The sequence below is a fragment of the Megalops cyprinoides genome, chromosome 8 (genome assembly GCF_013368585.1).
Source record: "Megalops cyprinoides isolate fMegCyp1 chromosome 8, fMegCyp1.pri, whole genome shotgun sequence".
Taxonomy (NCBI): Eukaryota; Metazoa; Chordata; class Actinopteri; order Elopiformes; family Megalopidae; genus Megalops; species Megalops cyprinoides.
Genome location: NC_050590.1, coordinates 11,616,137 through 11,637,575, shown reverse-complemented (window position 1 = coordinate 11,637,575; position 21,439 = coordinate 11,616,137). Strand labels below are relative to the sequence as shown.

General features: G+C 37.9%; 1 protein-coding gene across 1 annotated transcript in view; it reads right to left on the bottom strand.

Moving 5' to 3' along the window:
• The window catches only part of si:ch211-269c21.2 (carbohydrate sulfotransferase 8), an 88,903-nt gene extending 81,002 nt beyond the window's left edge, over positions 1 to 7,901 (bottom strand). The window contains exon 1 of the mRNA XM_036535163.1: positions 7,727 to 7,901. Coding sequence (XP_036391056.1) covers positions 7,727 to 7,901 — 175 coding nt within the window. The remainder of the gene's footprint in view (positions 1 to 7,726) is intronic.
• Between the last annotated feature and the right edge of the window lie 13,538 nt (positions 7,902 to 21,439).

Here is a 21,439-nt window from a genome sequence, read left to right as displayed (position 1 = left end):
TCAAATCTGAAATCACAGCAGTTATGTAACACATCCGCCTTCGTTTCATAAGTCAACTCTGCCAGTATCATGCTGGAAATTATCAGTGGCTGTCAGATGTTTTTTTTTCGGCTCTCGCTTAGATTATGTGTTTTTAGGCTTTTGCCTAAAAATTTGTGTTGTTTGTAATATTTTACTTTCTCTGGTTTAAATGTGTTCCATCTTCGTTATACCTTCTAGCAAAAAATGCCAAAACGAAAAGGAAACATCACTGATACTTTATATGGCTGAATATTCCAATTAAAATATCACTGCCTATTATTTTGTATTCATACTGTAATCAGAGATGAAACATTGAACCTTGATTTATGAGAGAAATGGCATCACTTTTCTCCACCATCACTGGACATGTATTTTCATGTTTTTGCTCATTAGAGCCCTTTGATAACCAGTCCAGTCCTGATTAATGGGTCCTCCCATGGCGAGAGTTCTTTTTCCGGAGACAGCTGAAGATTGGTGTCAGACAGATAAGAAAATGACTGGGGACACTGACAGCCAGGACCTTGTCATTTTGAATAAGTGCCAGATTGCCGTCTTTAATCAGCTTTTAGACAAGTGGGCCATGGGCCTAGCTGGCTCCCGTTGTTTATATTAATTACAAAAGATTAATACCTGATCTCATTAGTTTGTTGTTCAAAACGGGCATCAGACATCTCCTCCCACCTGCTCTAAAATGAACTTGCTGCAGATCATAGAGGACCAATTATAAGGGCTGTATTTGTATAGCTGACAAAAAAGTGCTTGATAATATGCTGACTTTATTCAAGGTGCTCGCAGCTGTAAATCACCCTATAGGGTCAAGTAAGCAAAGATGCACTAAAACAGTGTTTTTTGCCAGTGCCAAAGTCAGCACTGCTATAATACAAACTCAGATCAGCACACTATCCCAGTGCTGCGAAGAGAAAAAAGATAACGAAAGGAAACGAGAAATGAGCTACACTCATCAACACAGAATCATCCTGGTACTTCCAGCTCTTTGTAGACCCATCTGCTACCTCAATACAGCATGGCACTTTAAGAGGTGATACAGCTCACAGTTGATGTGTAAACATCAGATGCGATTGATTATGCACTTGAGGGAAAAACAGCAAACATGTACACATGTCACGAAAATTGAAAAGGAATGTACCATCATCCACTAAGTCTAGCAGTTGGGGTTTGTCCTCAAAGTTATGGAGGGGAAGGGGCCCACTGGGTCAATGAGCTGTCTCTGGCTCTGACTCTGGGTTGAGATTCTCACAGTCAGGGACTTGGGCACACTAATGGAGAGAGACTCTGACAGGAACCTTCAAAGAGGTTTTGAAAAGCAGATGGATCCATACGCTACTCCAGCGATGCTTGTTTTGCTTGCTTTCTTGCCTCTTAGCCCAGTTCAGCATGCTCCCTTGAAAAGGGGATGGCTATGACAGCTCCCTGCACAAGCACTTGATCCACAGAGGGACTAATCTCATCTTCAGTGGAAGTGCTGATTTCTGTACGTTTGTTAGAAGCTAAAATTATGCTTCTTTCCACTTTCCACACTTTGCTGAAGACAAAGACCTAAATTATCTGTTTTCCCCATCATTAAATGTTGTCTCTGTTTTTTAAGTAGTATTGTGAATTGTTTGTAGAATGGATTGTATTTTCATTTCATTATTTGCTGGTCAATACCACATTCCATTTTCAGTTTTTTGACATGAAGTGGCAGGGTAGCATATAAGTGCAGTACCACACAATGTAGCATGTCAGGCTACGTCAAGCCAGGTCTCCCATTCAAGAGACACGTTAATTAGAAGATGCTTAAAGTAAAACTGATAGGTTAAGTATAAGAGTTAGGTGGCTAAGCAGATACATGAACAATCAGAAAATGACTGTGAACACAGTATAAAAAGGAAATTATGTTTTGACATCATGTTATTGCATCTGAAAAACAACTGTACAAACATACTGTACATACAAGCATACACTTAACAAACATGACTAAGTGTATTTTTGCGGTTCATGTACATACGAGCTCTTCATCAAATCCAAGCAATCAGTTTTGACAGCTCTTAAGAAAAGTTATTTTTGTTGGAAGAGACTCCTGCCACTGCATGGAGGTTTCTTGGCAGACACATCCTTAGAAAATCGATGTTGAGACATGGAAAGTCAGAAATGAGATTAACCTTGGAATACAGATTATATAAACAGCCCCTAGCCTGACAGAAGGGAATTGGTGTGGTGCAAATTGGTGCAGGTGTTAACCAACGATAGGAGGAAGGATAGAGAGAGATCGAGCCCATTGGCCCATGGCGTTTCATTGGAGCATCTGGGTCACAGAACCATCTCTAAAGCCCTGAACAGAGGTGTTGGAGGTTCAGGTGTTCCTACCATTACTTTGGTCCCTGAAGGCACTGGTAAGGCTTGCACAACAAAAACAACACATTCCTAATACTTCACGAGGTTTCACCTCTTATTGATCTACTGGCATGACTGTTCAAAGTATGAATGCAGTTTATGGTTTATCCTCACACAGGGATATGGTAAAAAATCCAAAACATAAAAAATGATACTTAATATTTTGGGAAAATTACTTTGATAATGCTCTCACTATGGACACTTTCCAATTAGGTCACTGCCTGAAATTTTAAGACAGCATGAATGGACAGAAACAAATCAACAGAAGCAGTCTTTGTCAGAGGGCCTTTCACAGGGTCTGATGAGAAATTCTCTTCCTGTCCTCTGGAAAATATGACATAATTTAGAAGAAGAGTTAGGTCTTTTTCTGTCTTACTGCATCCCTATTATATGGAGCACATTGCGTGAAACACAGTAATGTTTCTATCTTCGTCAAGGCGGGACTTTCTGCATCAGAATCGTGAATCTCTATACGTATCACACCTCTACTTCATGGCTGAAAAACAGAGAAGCATAATATGTATGCAGCATAGCCTGGTGGGCAGTCTACTAGTCTGTGGCACTTCCCAAGAAACATGATTCTGCTGTCAGGGGCATTCACACATGGGGTTGCATGAAAATAACCACAGTCCACCCATCCACCAATAACTACAGTCCGCCTGGTCATCAGCGCAATGTAATTACGTTAATTGACAGCTAAATTTGACTTTGCGAACAGAAGAAGGTTCAAGAGACTACTTGACTCGTTCGTCATTCATCTCAGCCGGCTGAGATGGAGTGATGTTCAGTATAGAATGAAATGGATGGCAGATACAAACAGGATGGGCAGCACTGACAAAGAGCCCAGGCTGGGAATCCCTGTGCTGTTCTACCTAATACACTGCCCTGTGTTTTCAATGTGAAAACAATTCTGCTCCATGCAATACTGCTTGCTAGCAGATACTTTCCACATTAGAAATCAATGCATTTTCTTTGCTCCTTTGCTCTCACTCTCCCTTGTCCTCGTCGCTGGTAAAATACACATAATGGCACTGGCACATTATGTCATTTGATTGAGATTGTTTCGTGTTGTTATTCAAAATACAGGCATTCCTTGGTTAACAGAATCTGTGAGAACAAATCTTTTTTTTATAACAGTTTTAACATTTTAAATAATTAAAGATGATTTTAAATGTTATATTTAAACAAAAACAAAAAATAAACAAACAAAAAACCTCCAGGAATCAAAGGAAGCAATTCAAAACAGCAGAAATGCACTTGCTTATTAAAAATAAACAAATGTTGTTTATCAAAACAACCAACCAACCTGTGAAGAGGCTTGCATTATTGCTTTCAAACATATCTTGTCCGCTGTGGAGATCTCACCAGATATACAATTAAGATACCACATTTTCAGGGCATTTATAAGGCACTTAAATAAAGCAGATCTTCTGCCCAATTTATATAATTTATCACACAGGTACAACTGCGTACTGAAATGGTCTAAACTCAGCATACCTCCTACCGGTACATCCTATGGTCTTTCTTGTGTCTGGGAAAATTAGACAATACAGTTATCCATCAATATCACTGTGCAATGACTTACAACAACTTACAGACAGATATTTCTGTTCAAGAATGACTACCAATATGAGACTGGGGGGGATCACCATCCTTGACAGGGGGCTTTAGGGTTAGTGTTACGGATACAGTGACAATTGTGCTTTGGTCATGGATAAGGGTTTTATAATTCATCGCTATAAAATCATGCATGTCCACGGGAAAATTTCTGACAGCTGAGGGTCTCATTTGGGTTGCTTGCAGTTTTTTGGCACGTAGATGAACCATACGTATCCTGAAGCAATGACACACATACATTGTGTGCACATACTGTAGCTATTGCGATTTTTGAAATATGGATATCATGGATCCATATAAGAGAAGAATCAAACTGCAATAAATGAGCTTTCACTGTTTCAAATCATTAAATGATTCTGTTGCTACAGATTTCAATTCACTTGTGAGGTTTTAAGAGAAGATGTTTCTTTTTACACTGAGATTGGCCCTGGTTAAGATGTGTGAAAACATGCACTGGCCAAAATGTGTCAGTAATTTATCCTTGCCGCTGCTGCTCTGAGTGTTTCTATTCTTGTGGCCATTTTTTTGGTGTCTCCTATTGTCCTTAATTTATTTCAGAAATGGCCCTTTAGAGTTGCCCGCTGAGGATGCTGGTCCCTGCAGTGCTATTGCTATTCACTGTCTTCACTATGGGAGACCAAAGACTGTAGTCATGCCAAACAAACTGGATTACAGCAATAGCCCATCGAGGCAGACTGGCCCTGTACTTCTGAAAAAAGACAAAGAAAAAACAACAAAAACAACTAAACAACTCTTGGTAGCACTTGAAAACTGAAGTATCATCAGCAACATTGTAATATTGACTCTTTTGCCCAATTGCCATTTTTTAACAGTTTTACTTCACATAACACTCCATGTGTGATAGAGTGCTGTTGAAAAACTGTAATCCTTTTAATCTTGTATGTGTATGAAAGCTTTGGAAACTCACTATACAGTAAGTCCTAATAACAACAATAATAAGAGGAAATTACATGGAACTTGGCTCTCCTGCACAGGGCTTTGTGCATACGTTGAAATATGGTTACCACAGTCACCATAGTTCTTGGTTGCCTGAAAAGACAATATGGTTGGCAAACTTTAGGCCTATATATTTTCATGCCCCAAACCCCCATCTTTAATAAAGCTGCTGATGAGATAACACTTACCTGAATCTGTTTTAACTAGACGGTCACATTCAGCTCCAATTTTTATTCTTACTGCAATATAAGTACATTCAGACTCTTGGTTCTTCTCTTTGGGCACACTATAAAATAATAATATCCAATCATCTCAAGGCTTTCAGGGGAAGAAGACTGGAGGCTTGCAGATTTATATCTTCAAGTTGAAATCTCATCTTTACAATACAAATCAAGGTCACAAAGTGGCAACTGCCTATAAAATTAATAAGGGGATGCTGTATATGTAGGTAATGCCCTAACTATTAGCCCATATCAGTGGAAGAACATAAAATAGCAGAGCTGAAAGTAGTGAGTCCTGCGTAAACTCAGTAGGAGAGCAGGAAACAAAGCACTTTCAATGGTGACTTAAGACTTTTTTAACTAGTTAGCGTCATTGCCTATGGAGCTAAGTCCAAACTGCATGTAGTGCAACTAGTAACGATTTTAGTGATGAAAGTGCAGCTTTGCAACGAGACTGAGAATTTGGGGCTTTTGTGAGCATCTTTCATGTTTATTACATGGGCAGTGCTTTCCCCGTCAGAGACATCATTCTAGCATAAATAACTTCATCAAACATCAACAATGCCTGAGCCTAGTTCTAAAGTAGCTAGCTGGCCACATAGCTAGAAGGGAAAACAGGTTATTGAACTAAACAAAATGAGTTCACCTCTTTACTTCACTAAATGAATTCCTTGCTACCTCTTTCTTGGAAAACCTGCAAAGTACAGTATGGGCATACTTAGCTACAGCTAGCTAGGCACCTGTAGCTTGCTTCCTCTTGCTCGCAGCTCGGTTGAGTTGAAGACACTGCAGTTCATTCTCTAAACTACCCAGGCAAAGCAACAGACTCAGTACTAATCTGATGAAGTAGTCTAGAAAAGATCTACAGGAAAAATAAAAATGTGTAGCTGGCCAGGACTTTTTGTTCACTTCACAAGAAGGCTGAGAAGTGCAGCTTCATCAGTGGAGTGGTTTTTGATTGACAGGTGTATGCAAATCAAGGGTGACACAAAGCAAAGAGACGGGCAGCTCAGAGATATGCATTGATGTATTGATTGGCAGCAGCACAATAAATTGCAATTAGATTACGTACTTTATAACTAACTATAATTTAGGACACTCAATTTACATTGGAAACCATTTTATTCATAGGGAAATCTAGTTTTAAGAATATGTTTTAAGCATATTTTTGGTTGCCAAGATGCACAACCGAGCAACATGAAATGGTTGCCAAAACCTCTTGATCAGTGAAATTTGGTTGCCCCAGCACCTCTGGCCCTGCTGCAGATGTTATTTTGTATATGTGTTTCTAATGTGATTGTGTTCTTGTGTGTCAATTGATCAGCATAAGTACAATTTGATTATTGAGCAGTTTCCACTGTGAATACCTTCCACAAAGCAGACCTTCAGCAAACTGAAATGACCCAAATATTTTCAAATATGAAACACACAAAATATGTTTCAGTTATGTTCATTTATGGTTTAACCCAAAACATCTAATTACAATGTTGTCCATCTACACAGATGATCAGAAAAAAATAATTAAACATTTTTGAACAACTGAACTGCCTTTGAAAGAAAGTCTGTAAGATAACAGCAGTTCATAATTTTCACATCAGTTTACTGATTTTATACAAATGTCTATAAATTCAAAAATGATCTTTTCTGTTGATTTGACTGTGACAGTAATTAAGATCGATAAAAACAATTACATTCTCCTCTTAAAAATCCTAGAAACACTGAAGATCCAGCATGTAGGAACAGACACAAATTTCACCTGGTGATAAAACTCCCAAGAGCATCTCACAATCAGTGAAACATAAGAGCCTTAAGAGGCTCCACTCTCAGTAAGTGGCTCTTATCGAAAGAGAGATGCTGACACAGTATTCATTGTGTCTGATACCGATGACACCCAGCAGGGATGACACACGATACCAGAAAATTACCAGATGCACAGTATTGTTACCGCCTTTCACTCACGGTGTGTGTTCCTTAGGAATGTTCTCACTGGAGGTCTCAGTGTGAGTTTTATTGAGTAGGTGAGATGTGAGGTCTGCTGGTGCCCTTCTCTTTTAGTCTGTCAATGACACTGACATATGGATTACGGTAACATGTACAGGTGTAGTTATTCTGCTCTGCAGCAAAGGGTCCTCTCATATAGCTTTCTGATGTTCGGATAATTTGCACCTCTTGATCTGTACTGAAATTTGTGGTCACTGCTTATAGTTTTTTCTAACTTGGGTTGTAGTTGGAAACTTAAGTTTATTACCAACATTCATTTTCAGTGCATGACAACAGTGGATGTGTGTGTGTGTGTGTGTGTGTGTGTGTGTGTGTGTGTGTGTGTGGTCTCATCAGCATAACTGTGGACCTGTATTGAGCATACATAAAAGAAAAGTTTGTTTAGGCCTTCCTCTTTGGCTCTTATGAAGAGGAGTTTTTGCTCCTCTTCATAACACAGATCATGTATATTCCATAGTGTACGTTTAGGGACATAATTTGAACTTGAATTTCCAGATAAAGTGGTTGATACTGACCTGGGGCCTGCTGTTGGACCATCTCAGAGATTTCCTGCAGGTGGATGAATAGCACCAGACCACCTGCTCCAAACAGCAGGATGAACCAGAAGGAACAAGGGAGCTTCATGGCTGCCACTCCAAGTCTTCTCCTCCCACAACGCACATCCAGAGTCTTATATTCCACCCAGAACATCTTGTGCCAGCCCTACAAGAGGGACCTGGGAGAAAACAGACACAGAGCAGAGCATCACCATGGGTACCCCCTTTCATCAGGAGAGACAGTGGGCGGGCTATGGCAACTAGGATTCAAAGGAAGTGTAAACAAAACAAATAACCAGTTACTCAAGTCACTGTGGCATTTGATATGTATGAAAAATGAGATTGAATCACTTCGTATCTCGGATCATTTCCCATGCCACTGCTCTACAGGATATACCCATTTTGTCACTGCCAATCATTCCACAGACTAGAAGAGAAACATCAGTGCTGGCATGTGAAGTGGAGTGACAGAGAGGAGTACCAACACCATTTTCAGTAGATTAAGATCTTTATGAAATACCAGGTGATGTAATATGCTGTAACATTTACTCAAGTTTCAGTCTTACTGAACTATTTTTTTCAGTTTCAAATCCTCATTCCAGATATCATTGTCATTTTCTTTTTTTCTGTCAGAAATGGATTGCTTAGGAGAATTGCCCAACAATATTCACAGTACTTATTGTTTCTATTAGAATTTGATTAATATTCTCCATAATTTTATTATGTTTTATGAATTATGTTAAAACGGTGAATGTATGAGTTTCTGTAAAAGGTTTATTTTCATTGTAAAAGTCCAATTACAGCGCATATATTACCTTCAGAATGGGTTTATGGAGACAATTGGGACACACTACTTGCAAAATATTTTGTGTCTGCATACACATAGTCTTGAAATACTCCTGGCAGCAAGAATAGTCTCCAAGGACTTTTGACAGTGGGCTTAATGTAAAGGCCAGTGAGCCAGCCAGTTTGTGAGAAATATCAGCACATTCCCATTGCTCAACTTGTTAGTAAATGACATTAGGCTAGTGGGATGGCAAGATAGATGGATGTATTTCACTTGATACAAAAGAAAAAGTAAAACTGAAAATGTATTTTGGACTTTGGCTCTTTTTCATACCTTTTCAAGGACAGTGTTATATTTGATCAATTTCCATGACTTTTCCCGTCAATTTCAAGGATGGAAATATATTCAAGGATTTTCAAGGACAGTGCATGTTTTATTTACCCCTCTGTTGACTCTTCTTGCAGACAAATTGTGCCCAACCTCCTCTTTTCTGCACATATACCCATGCAGTTCTGGTGGCTGAAATAGAGTATGGAGACTTTGCCTTGCGTGTAGCTAACATTGCCTGACCTTGCACATCTGTATGGTTTTGTGGATGCCATATTGATTAATATGCTCCTGATTCCAGGACTCTCTCCCCTGAGATATGACGCACGGCTGTCTCTCCGGAGCTCTTTTAGCCTGATACACTGTGCAGGTGTGTCCTGGTTTGTGAATGAGCCGGCCTGAGGAACTGGAATCCCAGACCCTGAGTCTTCAGAATTAAATGCTATCTGCATGTACCATCCACACACAAACAGAATGCACAAACAAGCATGCATGTGCACACATGCATACTGTACGTGCACAGGCACACACACTCATTTGTAGACACATATTGTATACTTGCACAGACACTGCAAACACTTGCACACAAGAGACACAAGTTTTCTAGTTCTGTATTTTCTTGGTTTCAACAGGCATGTTTCTCTGTTATAGGAGCAGACATTTATGGTGGAATGAGAGCATAGAGAGTAATACTACTCCACATAAACGGACTGATTCTGTGATTCAGTTTGATATTCAGAATACAGTTATTCATTGTGTTGCTATACTTTTTTATTGTGACATTCACTTTTTTGTTTTTACATAGGTTGGATTAAATGTATGTATCAAATAAACAATTAAAAAGAAAGCTATTTTACTGATGATACTCTCCAGAATGTATCTGTTAGCAAATACCAGTGTCATATCCTTTCCTGGAGAAGCTAGATTGGAAAAAAGGAGCCAGCCAAAGTTATAATTAAGTGAATAATAACAAAAAAAGAATTTATCTACTCCCAAGTGGTGTGGGCAGTTAAGGCGCTTATTCCAAATGTAGGCTGAGCCGTAAGACCTGAGATTGAACCTGGCCGTGTTATCTGACCGGGAGCCCACAGTGGCAGAACAAATTAGCTTTGTTCCACTGGGGTATGGGTGAGAGTACTGTATGTTGGCCAGGATTCTCTTGTTGCACTTCTCTTGGCGCCCTGAGACTCATTTGCCTATGAGTTGCTCAGATGACTTCAGGGCGACATGCCCACCCTTTGTTCGCTGTCTGCTTAATGATGCATTGATTATAGTTTGCGAAATAGTCACAGCTGGTATGTGTTTATATCAGAGGATTACATTCACCGCACCCCCAAACTCCCGTTCAAGTGCAAAGGTTGTCATGGTGTGATGAGCCTAATATTGAACTGATGATTACAAAGAGCTGGGCAAAAAAAGGGGGAAAATGCCAAAAAAAAAAAAAGCCTGCTGGTCACGATTGTAAAACACGTACGCACATTTTCATTGTGCTCAACTGCACTGATTCATTTAACACTTTTATAAAACATAATAGAATTAGCTGGAGTCCTACATTATTATTAAATGAATTATATCACTGCACAATATGAGGCTTCCACTTGGCTGTGCAGTGGGAGATAACCGTTGGGATCTGTATTTTGGCCCCATGACAGCCAAAGAAATAATAGATGTTTTGGCATTTCTTTAGTTCTGTGTAAATGTGCCAACAAAATAATTTCAAAGAGTTGATTTCTATGCATCAGCAGTTGGAACACATCCATTGATCCAACAGAAAAACATGAAGAGTCTTCAGAAAAAATACACTTTGTAAAGCCCAAAGCTTGGAATTGTAAGTAATTCATAGAAGCCACAGAGCAAATACTTTGGGTGAGTTGCTTAAATACTGCATTACAAAAATCTATTTTCCACTCAAAGTGAACTAATCTTTCTAGAAATATACTGGAACATTTTACAGATATATAACATTTGCTTTATATTGTACATCCATCAATACTGTATTAAAACATATACACAACAAAAAGCAATCAAATAATTTACACCCAGGTTTTAATCAGGTTAAAATATCTAGTGAACACATACAGAAATCCATGAATAACCATCCATGCAGCATTTTGTAAAGGTTTGTATGTCAGGCTTCTTGTCAGTTCAGATAGTTTAGAGATGTCATCTCTACAGTATTACCTGTTCAGATCACTGTAGGCCTCTATCTCTTAATTGTAGCTAACCTTTGTCCTAAGAAAATCTAACCTGCAGACAGCAGTAATAGGAAATCTAATAGCAAAAAAACAAGGCTATAGCCTGACATGAGCAGAGATCCCCCACTCTGATCATGTTGCGAGATTACGCCCACCCTTGCTCTTTGCCCATCCGTCAGCTGCCAATACCTCCCAGCCATTCTCCACCTTCCTTAGCCCTTATGAGGACAACTGGTCAATTTCCTCTCTCCCTGGTCTCCTCCCAGGATACACCTTCTGAACCGTGCACCTGTGTTGACCTCTCAGTATGAAACCCTGTAATGGGATTTCAGCAGTGATCACTGCCCAGACACACGGCGACAGTCTCTCTGTTTTCCAACAATATGACAGCATAACGCTTTTCAGTGTCAATCACAGAGGCATTGCATATTACAGATGACTTATAAAACCTTTTATCAGGGTGTAACTTCACACACACACACACACACACACACACACATAGATACAGAAGACTTAAGTCTGAGGCAGCACAGCTAAGAGGATAATAGAGCCTTTCTTTGTGCAGATCTAATTTAAAATGACATTCCATTAGTATTCCTGCTTAAGACAGACTTGACATGACACATAAATCAGAAATGACAGCGGAAGATACAATAACAATAGGTGAAACATTGATTAACGGTCCCTTTACTTTATGAATAATTCATCTTCATCTGATGTTATCGATAACAATGATTTGTTATTGATGAGTGTTCTCACATTGTCTAGTACAGATGGTGAAAGGTATATGGTGCTTTTGTGTGAACTAAAATTGGAAAGTAGAGTTGGTTTTGCAGTAATATCTGAATACAAAAAAGGCAAAACAAGGCTTTCTATCAGATGATGCAGTATCTGCTCTACCCAAACAATGCTGCACTGTCAATGAGTAAACAATGTTACAATTCATTACTGGCTCTGGAGTTTCCAGAGATCCAAAAAGTTATGCAGTTAGTGACATTCCCCTGAAAATTCCTAGTGTGTTGAATATTTCTTATCTTGACTATAATTAATATTGGAGAGGTTTCATGAACTTTCAGTAAAGATAACCAAATTTCTTACGTAATTCTCCATTTTGTTGTAACTGTATATAATTGTGATCTCCTACAATTTTTGATGTATTTGTAATGTATGTACATATTATCTTTTTTAAAGAGTGAAAAGAGTAAAAGAGAGTTCTTCCCGCATGCCAGTATTCTGTATATGTATGTTTCCAGAGAGGTCACAAACCCTCACTGGAGAGTGGTTTGGATATATTGTTTGCGGATAGCTTTTTGATGAATTCCGAATGTATAATTTGGCAGTCTCAATGATCTCTGAAGTCACTGGCTCTTTGTATTGTATGCATGGCAAATTAAAGTTTTTAATCACTCAGAGGGTTCTCTGTTGCCTTTCCTCTTTTTTAGTGTGCTCAAGTGTGTTGTTCTCCACATTTTTATATAAAGCTGACAAGACAAACACAATAATATTGACTTGAATATGTTGCCAAAGAGACCAATGTTCGTCCTGCTGGATTTCACTTCTTATATCATATGTTCCTCTGTCACTTCTCTTCAGACAATAGAATGGTGCTGGCAAAAATAAAATGAGCATACAAAGATGTGTCTCCTTGTCTGAGCTGTCTTTGAAATATCATTAACAATAACACTTTAATTTTCATTTCAGTCGAGACATTACAGCAACTGTGGTTTCTTTATTTTGTAATGTACTTTAACAATAAGATGGGTTCCTGAGGTGTCATGAGCTTAATGCATAAGCATTAAGCAATCTCAATCCAATATGCTCTGCCTTTGTCTTTTATACTGAAGGCACATATCCTTATCACCACTGCTTTAGTTCTACTTATATCTTCTTCCTTTTATGTTTTCATTTACCCTTGTTTCTTTACCTCCTCCATGAATAGATGCAATTTCTAGTTCCATTTTGAGATCAAACTTAAGCGAGGTGATGGAGGCGAGTTTGGGTACCACCCTGACTTTACACCTCCTCCTAATAAAAGCTGTCATGTGCACCTGCTTCTTCAGAGTGCTCAGCCATCCCTTTATCTCTGATGATTGCTTTCCCCTCAATTCACAGCAGGCGTTTTCATCACTCGCGCTCAAAGAGGCGGTGCCCTCTGACATGTGGTGAGGTTTTAAAAATCTCTGCTGCGGCAGAACACCTGCTGCTCGCAGCCTGGCCTGCTCCAAGTGTGGGGAAGGCCATGTGCGGAGAGCTGGAGAGACACGGAAATGCAAGAGCCCTGGATGGTACTCCCAAGAAGTATCATGACGGTAATGAGCTGCTCCGATAACAAGCTGACCTTTAGGGCAATCCTAAGAACACTGAATACAGATGAACAAAGTGCCCGTAACTACTTCTCTGAACAGCCGCTCTGATAGAAGTCTGTCATTCAGATTGCTTTGAAAAGATACCTGTCAGGATTTTGAACACTTAATTAGTCTGCATATGAAACATGCACATGGACTAATGCTTCTCTCATACAAACAGCGATCATGATATTGCATAAAATTGTTTTGCAGGTTTGTGCAGTCATAGAATAGTATTACAACCATTATATATATATTCTTTTGAAGATGCTACATGATATGCAGATTAAGATTATATTGACACATTTTGCACCACTAATGTAAAAGGAATAGTATTGTAGTATTCAAAGTGTATTTATTAATGTTCCAAATTGTACAGCTAGAAATTGTAGCTTATTGGGCTTTTTCAAGACCAGGTAAACTGTTACTATTATGAGGTGTTTAAGTCATTTTGGATGGTAAAACATGGGTCAGACCACCCACCTCATGTAATGGTTGAATCTCTGATTTTTATGCAACAGTTCTAAACGCTGTTTTAGTGATGATACCAACCTTGTGTCGTGTCGTGTTGTGTGGCATTCATTATTAGTACTAAAATGCAATCTATCAAAAATATTAGTAATATATTGTAGTTATAAACTCTTATATAGTGCTTGTGAATGTACTAAAGTATATATATATATATATATATATATATATATATATATATATATATACACATATATATAAATAAAGCTTGCCTCATAAACAAAACTTCACAGAATGAAGAGGGTTTGTGAAATTCCTACATTTTTAGAAGAATTTATAACAATGACTTAGCTGCTCTCCTGGCCTCACATTTTAAAGGCCTGCACTTTTCCCTACATTAAGTGATTTTGTTCCACATGTAGCCTTGTCTCCTTTATGCATCCGCTGAAGTCTGGGTATGCAAATCAATTACCATACACTGTGGCAGTGTTGGCCTCATACCACTTCTAATTTAATTTCCTTTCTAATGCTGCAGTCAGGGAACATGTCTCAAAGTGTTAAAACTGAATCGTGAAAGAGGACTTCATGAATTGAGTCTTTTCTAATATTAAAAGCATCTGTAATTAGATGGATTTGCTAAAGTTATTTTATCTTCACCACATTTTTACATTTGCGTATTTACTTCTTTCTTGAAACACATTTTCCTGTTTCCTTTAACCGGCATTAAGATTTTGGTGCTCATAGTTCTCTCTCTCTTTAATATTATGGACAACTTCCAAGACACAGCCAGTGTTAGAATTCATTTAAACAACACTTAAATTCTTTGCAAAATTATTCGGTAGGCGCTCATTGCAGAGAAAATTATATAGACACATTTTACATATCATCCATTTGTACATTTGCTGAAGTCAGTTGGGTTCAGGACTTAACTAAAGGTACCTCAAAGGTACCTTGCCATTGAACCTGCAAAGCTCTGGTTTAAAATTATAGTCTGTCAGTTCCTTCAACAATACACCACACAGCAACCTATACCTAATCTGTAAGAAATGCATCTATGTGTAGTTAAACAGAACAATACCTATAGCAGTGTTCTTTTCCTCTGCCTCTCAATGAATTATGCACTCTATATTCAATGAAATAATTACAGCCCTGAACATAATAATGTGATTAGAATTTAATTAAATTGAAAGCCATTTTAATTTCACTTACATTAAATCAGCTCCCCATAAAACTGAGCATACATTGTAATGTGAACCCATGCCATGGATTTTGAATGGCAGATGTACTAATTCATATTTTAAATCATTTTATTTTGCTACTACACTGGTCTCTCTCATTTACTGTTTGCAGATTGTGTGTGATTTATCAACATACATGCTAATTAAGACAATGTATCTAAATTTAGTAAACGCAAGCACATCCATACTGTGCACATGGATAGTGGTCTTTTCCGGCATGCGTTCATATATGACTGAAAAGTAATTACATTTGCTCAGTGGGATTGCTTAATAAGCCACAGGGACATAAAATGTAAACATGCATATATCGAAGAACAATTACATCTAATAAAAATATATATATGACAAATAGTGTTATATATGTATATTGAGTAAGCAGTAATGTAAACACCCAATGTAAAATATGTAAAAGTAAAAACATATCTGCTCCAGCACTCACCACACCACAGTTGGGAAAAAATATATTTGGATTCTTAAAACCTATTTCACAGAGTGCCCCATAAGTCTATGAGATTGAAAAGTAAGTCAAACAGTTGGTCTTATTACTAGTGAGATGAATTCCATTCCAAACACTTTGCCAATCAGCATGGCCTGCACAGCCTCTCTTGTCTCTCCTTCATTTCTCCATATTGCGCTAAGCATGGTCTCAAAGGGGCCCAATAACACCCACTTCTACACATGAGCACAATCATTATTTCTGCATCTGTAGCATTATGACTGAAAGCAAATGCACCCTGCTTGCATATTGTTGAACGGGGCACACAAACAAACCATTTTCCCTTTGAATGTCCACCTCAGGTGAATACACGAACAACAGTGGCCTTTACGTTAACCAGCCTGGCTTAAGGCACCATTGTTCCTTGAAATTTCTCCTGCTAAAAGAACGCATAACTTTCATGCTCAATCTCAGGGCTGCAAATTACTGCTGGTATGTTGAGGAAGGTAAGTCCCATGCATCCATGTATGACGTGGCTCAGTGGGTTCCTATGTTAAGTACCTCACTCGTTACCCTTTCAGAAAATAATAATAAATGATGCATAATAATAAATAACTGATGCATGCAATTATGACAGAGGGACATACATGTATGAATCCAGCTATTCTAGTTAATGTTCAAAAATATATTTAGACAGCTGTCTCCAGACATTCTAACAAAATGCTTTCAGTCCTTAATATAGCAACAGCAGCTTTCATCATATGTGCCCGGACAATGCTGGGCGTCCAGCATTAATACAGATTAATATGACAGATGGAAGAGAGGCTTCCAAAATCAATATCTCTGTCACCCAAAGACTCCCTCTCAAAGAGATGAAAAAAAAAACAAACAACAAAGGCTGTCCTGAGTGAAATTGTGGACCAGGCCCCCATTCCTCACTTACTCCACATACATTTCCCCAGTACAGTCAGCACTCTGAAATTGGAAGCAATTATAAATATTGAACCACTCTAAAATTTTATTGAATATCAATGTCTTGACAGAGGTATTCTGAATTGCCAAACACTGATTGAGTAATTATGATGAAGGAGGGTTTTACACTCAATTGTCAGTTTAGCAGAAAGCCGAATTCTATTGTATTGCTTCTAGTTGGCAGTGTATGCGCATGAATTACTGGGTACAGACACAAGCACTGTGTTTAATTTAATTCAAAAGGGAAAGCACAAGGCAAACTAAATTGCCTATGCATTATTTATTATTTGCTCAATAGCTGATTCAAAGGTTGGAAAGTAGAGGAAAGGCAATACAGAAAGCAATTGCCAGTATATTGGTAAATATCACTAATGTGATATTTAAACGTGAAGTACCCTGTATTTCAACATTACAAAAACACTCCACTGTATGTAACACCATGTGTTTACCTTAATGCTTCTGTTGTTCACTGGAAGATAGCTTGAACTATGAAAATGTCAAGTCTCTGGCATTCATAAGATGTACTGATCCAGGGGGTGTGTACGTCTGAGATTATGTGATTCTTATTCATGGTTTTATGAAACAATAATCTCAGCAGACAGTCCAAGGGCGATGGTTTATTACAAAGCACAGGAACTGGTACAAGCATCCTCAACCAAGGCATTATAGGATTAGATGTCCTTCACCCATCTGACAGTAAACCTTTGTCTGATTTTGCCGTTTGCAATGCTTCAGAATTGCAATTTCACTCTGTGCTGTTTCGCACACTGGATAAGTCTGGTCTGCCACTCCGTGTCGGCCTTGCTTTTACACTGCTGAACTGAAATATGTAGCATGGCCAATTGAAAAAGCTCTAGGAAGCAAATCATAGCAAAGTGATTTCTGGGTTTAACCAGAATCGTTCTGCATTGTGCGAGAGATTTCTTGCTTTAATGGTGGCAGTGCCTGAGATGAACTTAAGTTGCATCATTGTTGCATTGCATTATTTGTGGGGAATCCTCATTTAAACCCAATGTGCAGGTAAATGGGAACATGAAACAAACCCTCAAATCTATTCAAATACTTATATTTCGACCTTGTGGAGTTAATACAGGGTGCACTCACAGCACACTGGTTTCTGGAGCTCACTTCAGGCCCCATCTGCTGTGAGAAATATGCATTCACTTGAACATTCGGTGAGATTTCAAAACCACAAATGTGTTATTCCCAAAAGGGTGCATGTGCTACTCTTGTCCTGGGCTCTCCCTGGTAACCAATTTGCTGAAATAAAATCCATAGAGCAAAGTTCATGGTAGGATTTTGCTGGAGCCACACCCCAAGAGTGAAGGTGGGGGGACTGGGGCTGCTGTAGTCTGGTGTTTTTAAAACTGCATGTATGGCAATATCTGAAAGTAAGTGTGTGGATGAAAATTGCTGAATTCTCTTGTCCAGCCAGCTGTTCATTTTTTGCCTTTTTGGTCCAGAAGATGCAAGTCTTCTGCTAAGAGCGTATGTTGCTGAAATGTTTTTGCATGCATACAGTACATCTAACATCCATGAAAGGATTTGTTTGACATAGGCATAGTTTACTACTATGCAATACTGTACATATCATTCACTATTTATTACTGTAAATTTAATTCATGATATGAAAGTATGCGCATGTAAGTCAGTGCAAATCAAGCAGAGCCAATTGTAAGGCAACACTAATGCCCATTTGGGCATATGAAAATATCGGAAACCTTGCTTCTTCTTCATAAAGATTTGGTTACCACTCACATTTTTACTGATCCCTTAACTGAATATATCAGTGTTGCTTATATGTTAATTTAACATCCTTATTCCCTATTAGTCATGGTTTCTTTCACACTGTAGCTAAGTACTTTAAATTAGGCATTTCCATTTGGATTCATTTTGGATTCATTAGATGAAGCTCTTAAGAGGCACAATAGCACAAGTGCTTTCACACATGGGGTAGTGTCCATTTCTGGAAACAAACATTATTATGAACATAATAAACATTATTAATTCCTTATTAATCAATCTGTAGATAACAGTTGTATAGGAAACTTCCATCCACAAAAAATATGGTCAGTCAAAACAGCTTCTCCTCATAATTATTTTTCACATTATCAGAAAGTTATCTGCCTAGTTATCTTTTCTCAACTGTAATTCATTCCTCCTACCCAAATGCATTGGTCCAGCCTTCCAGCAAACATGATCGTGAATAATCTTCACACACTTCCATTTTAGCATTCTGAACCAGCCACTCAATTATAACAAAAGGTTCAATGGGGCAAAGATCAAATTTAATGCAGTAGACAGCTCACTCGTGACTAGAGAAGATACTGTTCACGTATTCCATTAACAACATCGTCAAGAGCATCAATACATAAGTGTTACTATGTCTTAATAAAACTGTGCCTCTAAACATAATATGAATGACAAACAAATACTACTACTACTACTAATACTACTACTACTACTACTACTACTACTAATAATAATAATAATAGTACATTCTATAATATAATATAGTGAGCAGTATAAAGTATGTATGCAGGTACAGTCCATAGTAGTAGTAACTGTACAGGTGGCTTGGGGAATTATCGAATTAGGTTATTTTGATTGTTTCCCCTCAGACCCATGTTCAGGTGATCATGTTGGGCTGTGACAAGAATGAATGAGAAGATAATATTTTCAAGGACTGTGTGCCACATTGATTGGAGTACTGTTTATGTGAAAAGGTCAGATATGTGTCTGCATATTAGTGTTCTCATTTCTTCTTATTCTTTAACATAGAGAATCTGGTATTTATCATATAAGTCAATTTAGAATTAGACAATTTGCTTAAAGGCTTTTCTCTTAAATCCTCTTCACCGCTGGTGACTATTTATCATACATATATTTTACAAATTTCACATTCACTTTGAAAAATTCCCAATCTTAGTCACTATTGCTGTTTCCTAATAAGATTATATAGGCCCAGCTCTAGCCTCAATACTATTGCTTAGTAAAAAATGCTTAATAAAACTGTTTCTGAACACTGATTATGCAGAAATGTAGTTAAATAATTTTGGCTAGCCTGCAACATAATAGGTAAATTCACAACACTGCTTATGTTGGTCATATAAGTAATATGTTATACATTTCTTTATTAATATAACATTAAAACAAAGAGAAATACTTAAAGAGCTGGCAAAATAGAACAAATGTACACATATAATTCAAAGCTAAATGCATGTTACTTTTTTCAATTTGCCAAGCTCAGTAGTCTGTTCATACTGAAAAAGTAAGGCTTACACATAGTTGTACAGCAAAGTCATGGACAAAGGTTGACTGAATCCTAACTAATGCTTATGAAGAAATAATGTGGTGAAGGAACAGATATTAAAATGAGCTTATTTCACTAGATACTGGTTTGAAAACACACTTTTATTTTAATTGTGGTAGGTAGCTGAAGATAAGAATAAACCACACCTCATAGTGCAGTTTTCAGAATATAAGGCATTTTGACACTGCTTAACAGTTATATGCTATGCCATTCTACAGCAGATGGACTGTGTGTATACACACACACACACATACACACACACATACATACACACACACACACACACACACACACACACACAAACACACACACACACACACACACACACACACACACACACACACACACACACACACACACACACACACAGTACTTAAGCTTTAAATCACAATTTCCTTTATTCTGACACTGTCCTGGGTTGTTAAATTTATTCTGTTCAGAGAAAGGTATTTTACAGAACGTTGTCCTAACTCTTTTTAATTAAAATTCTTCAGAGGGTTTAAAATCTAACCAATCCATTCTAATCTGGAGCGATAATTGAAAGCCTTGGTGTTATCAAATTACTTTTTAAACTCTACTTTCATGTTCTTTCATGGCACCTTTTTTCCTCTGTATCCCTATTGTTGGGGGAGAAGAACTGATTTAAAAATAATTGCAAATACTTTCCCCTTGGATTTTGAGGCATAAATCATTTGTGACCAAGCTCCTCTCCCTCATTGATTCTTTCATAAAATAAACCAGATGGATTTAGATGTGAAAATGATCTATTATTCCCCTCAGAAAGGTTTATAGATTTTCATGTTTTACCACACAGTAAACCAGGTATTATAACATGAACTAATTTCTAACAGTGAGAAAAAAATTCAGCCTTTTTAACCTCAGTCCTTATAAATGAGGTAGTGACATTTCTCTACAGCATTTTACTGTGTTTATGCATTTACTGGACAATTAAGCATATGTAATTAGAAACCAACAACAGTAATTTAATGTCAAGGTCAACTTTTTCAGTTTCAGTGTATATGAAAATACTAACAAAGCACCTGTGGATGGGGGCTAAATGATGAGCTTGACAGAAGGAGGCAGAGAGTGAGTGAGAGAGAGTCAGAGTAAGTGAGAGAGAGAGAGAGAGAGAGAGAGAGAGTCAGAGTGAGTGAGAGAGAGAGCGAGAGAGTCAGAGTGAGTGAGAGAGAGAGAGAGAGAGATGCCTCCTTCTGTTTCAGCATCTTTATGTGCACAACACATAAAATTTTCTAGTCACATCTATCACACAGACATAGACACTGCAGTAAACATTAAATGGAACAGAGATGGTTCACGTTGAGAATGTCATGTTACTTGCACCCATCTTAAACTACATGAAAAAAAATGTTTCTCTATTCTGTCAAAACACAAAGGAAAACATCCTTATACAGTGTAAGAAATTCAAAACCTAGCCCCTTTGTTATCTTAAGAGATACACTGCATAAATCATGTTATAGGTTCCATATAAATTACGTGCAGCTAGCAGATGGCAAATGTAATCTGTGCATGGATTGTAGAGTCACAGTGGCATTGCTGGCAACCTTGGCAGCGACGGCAGTTCCTGTCTGATTTAAATTGTGTCTGCAAATT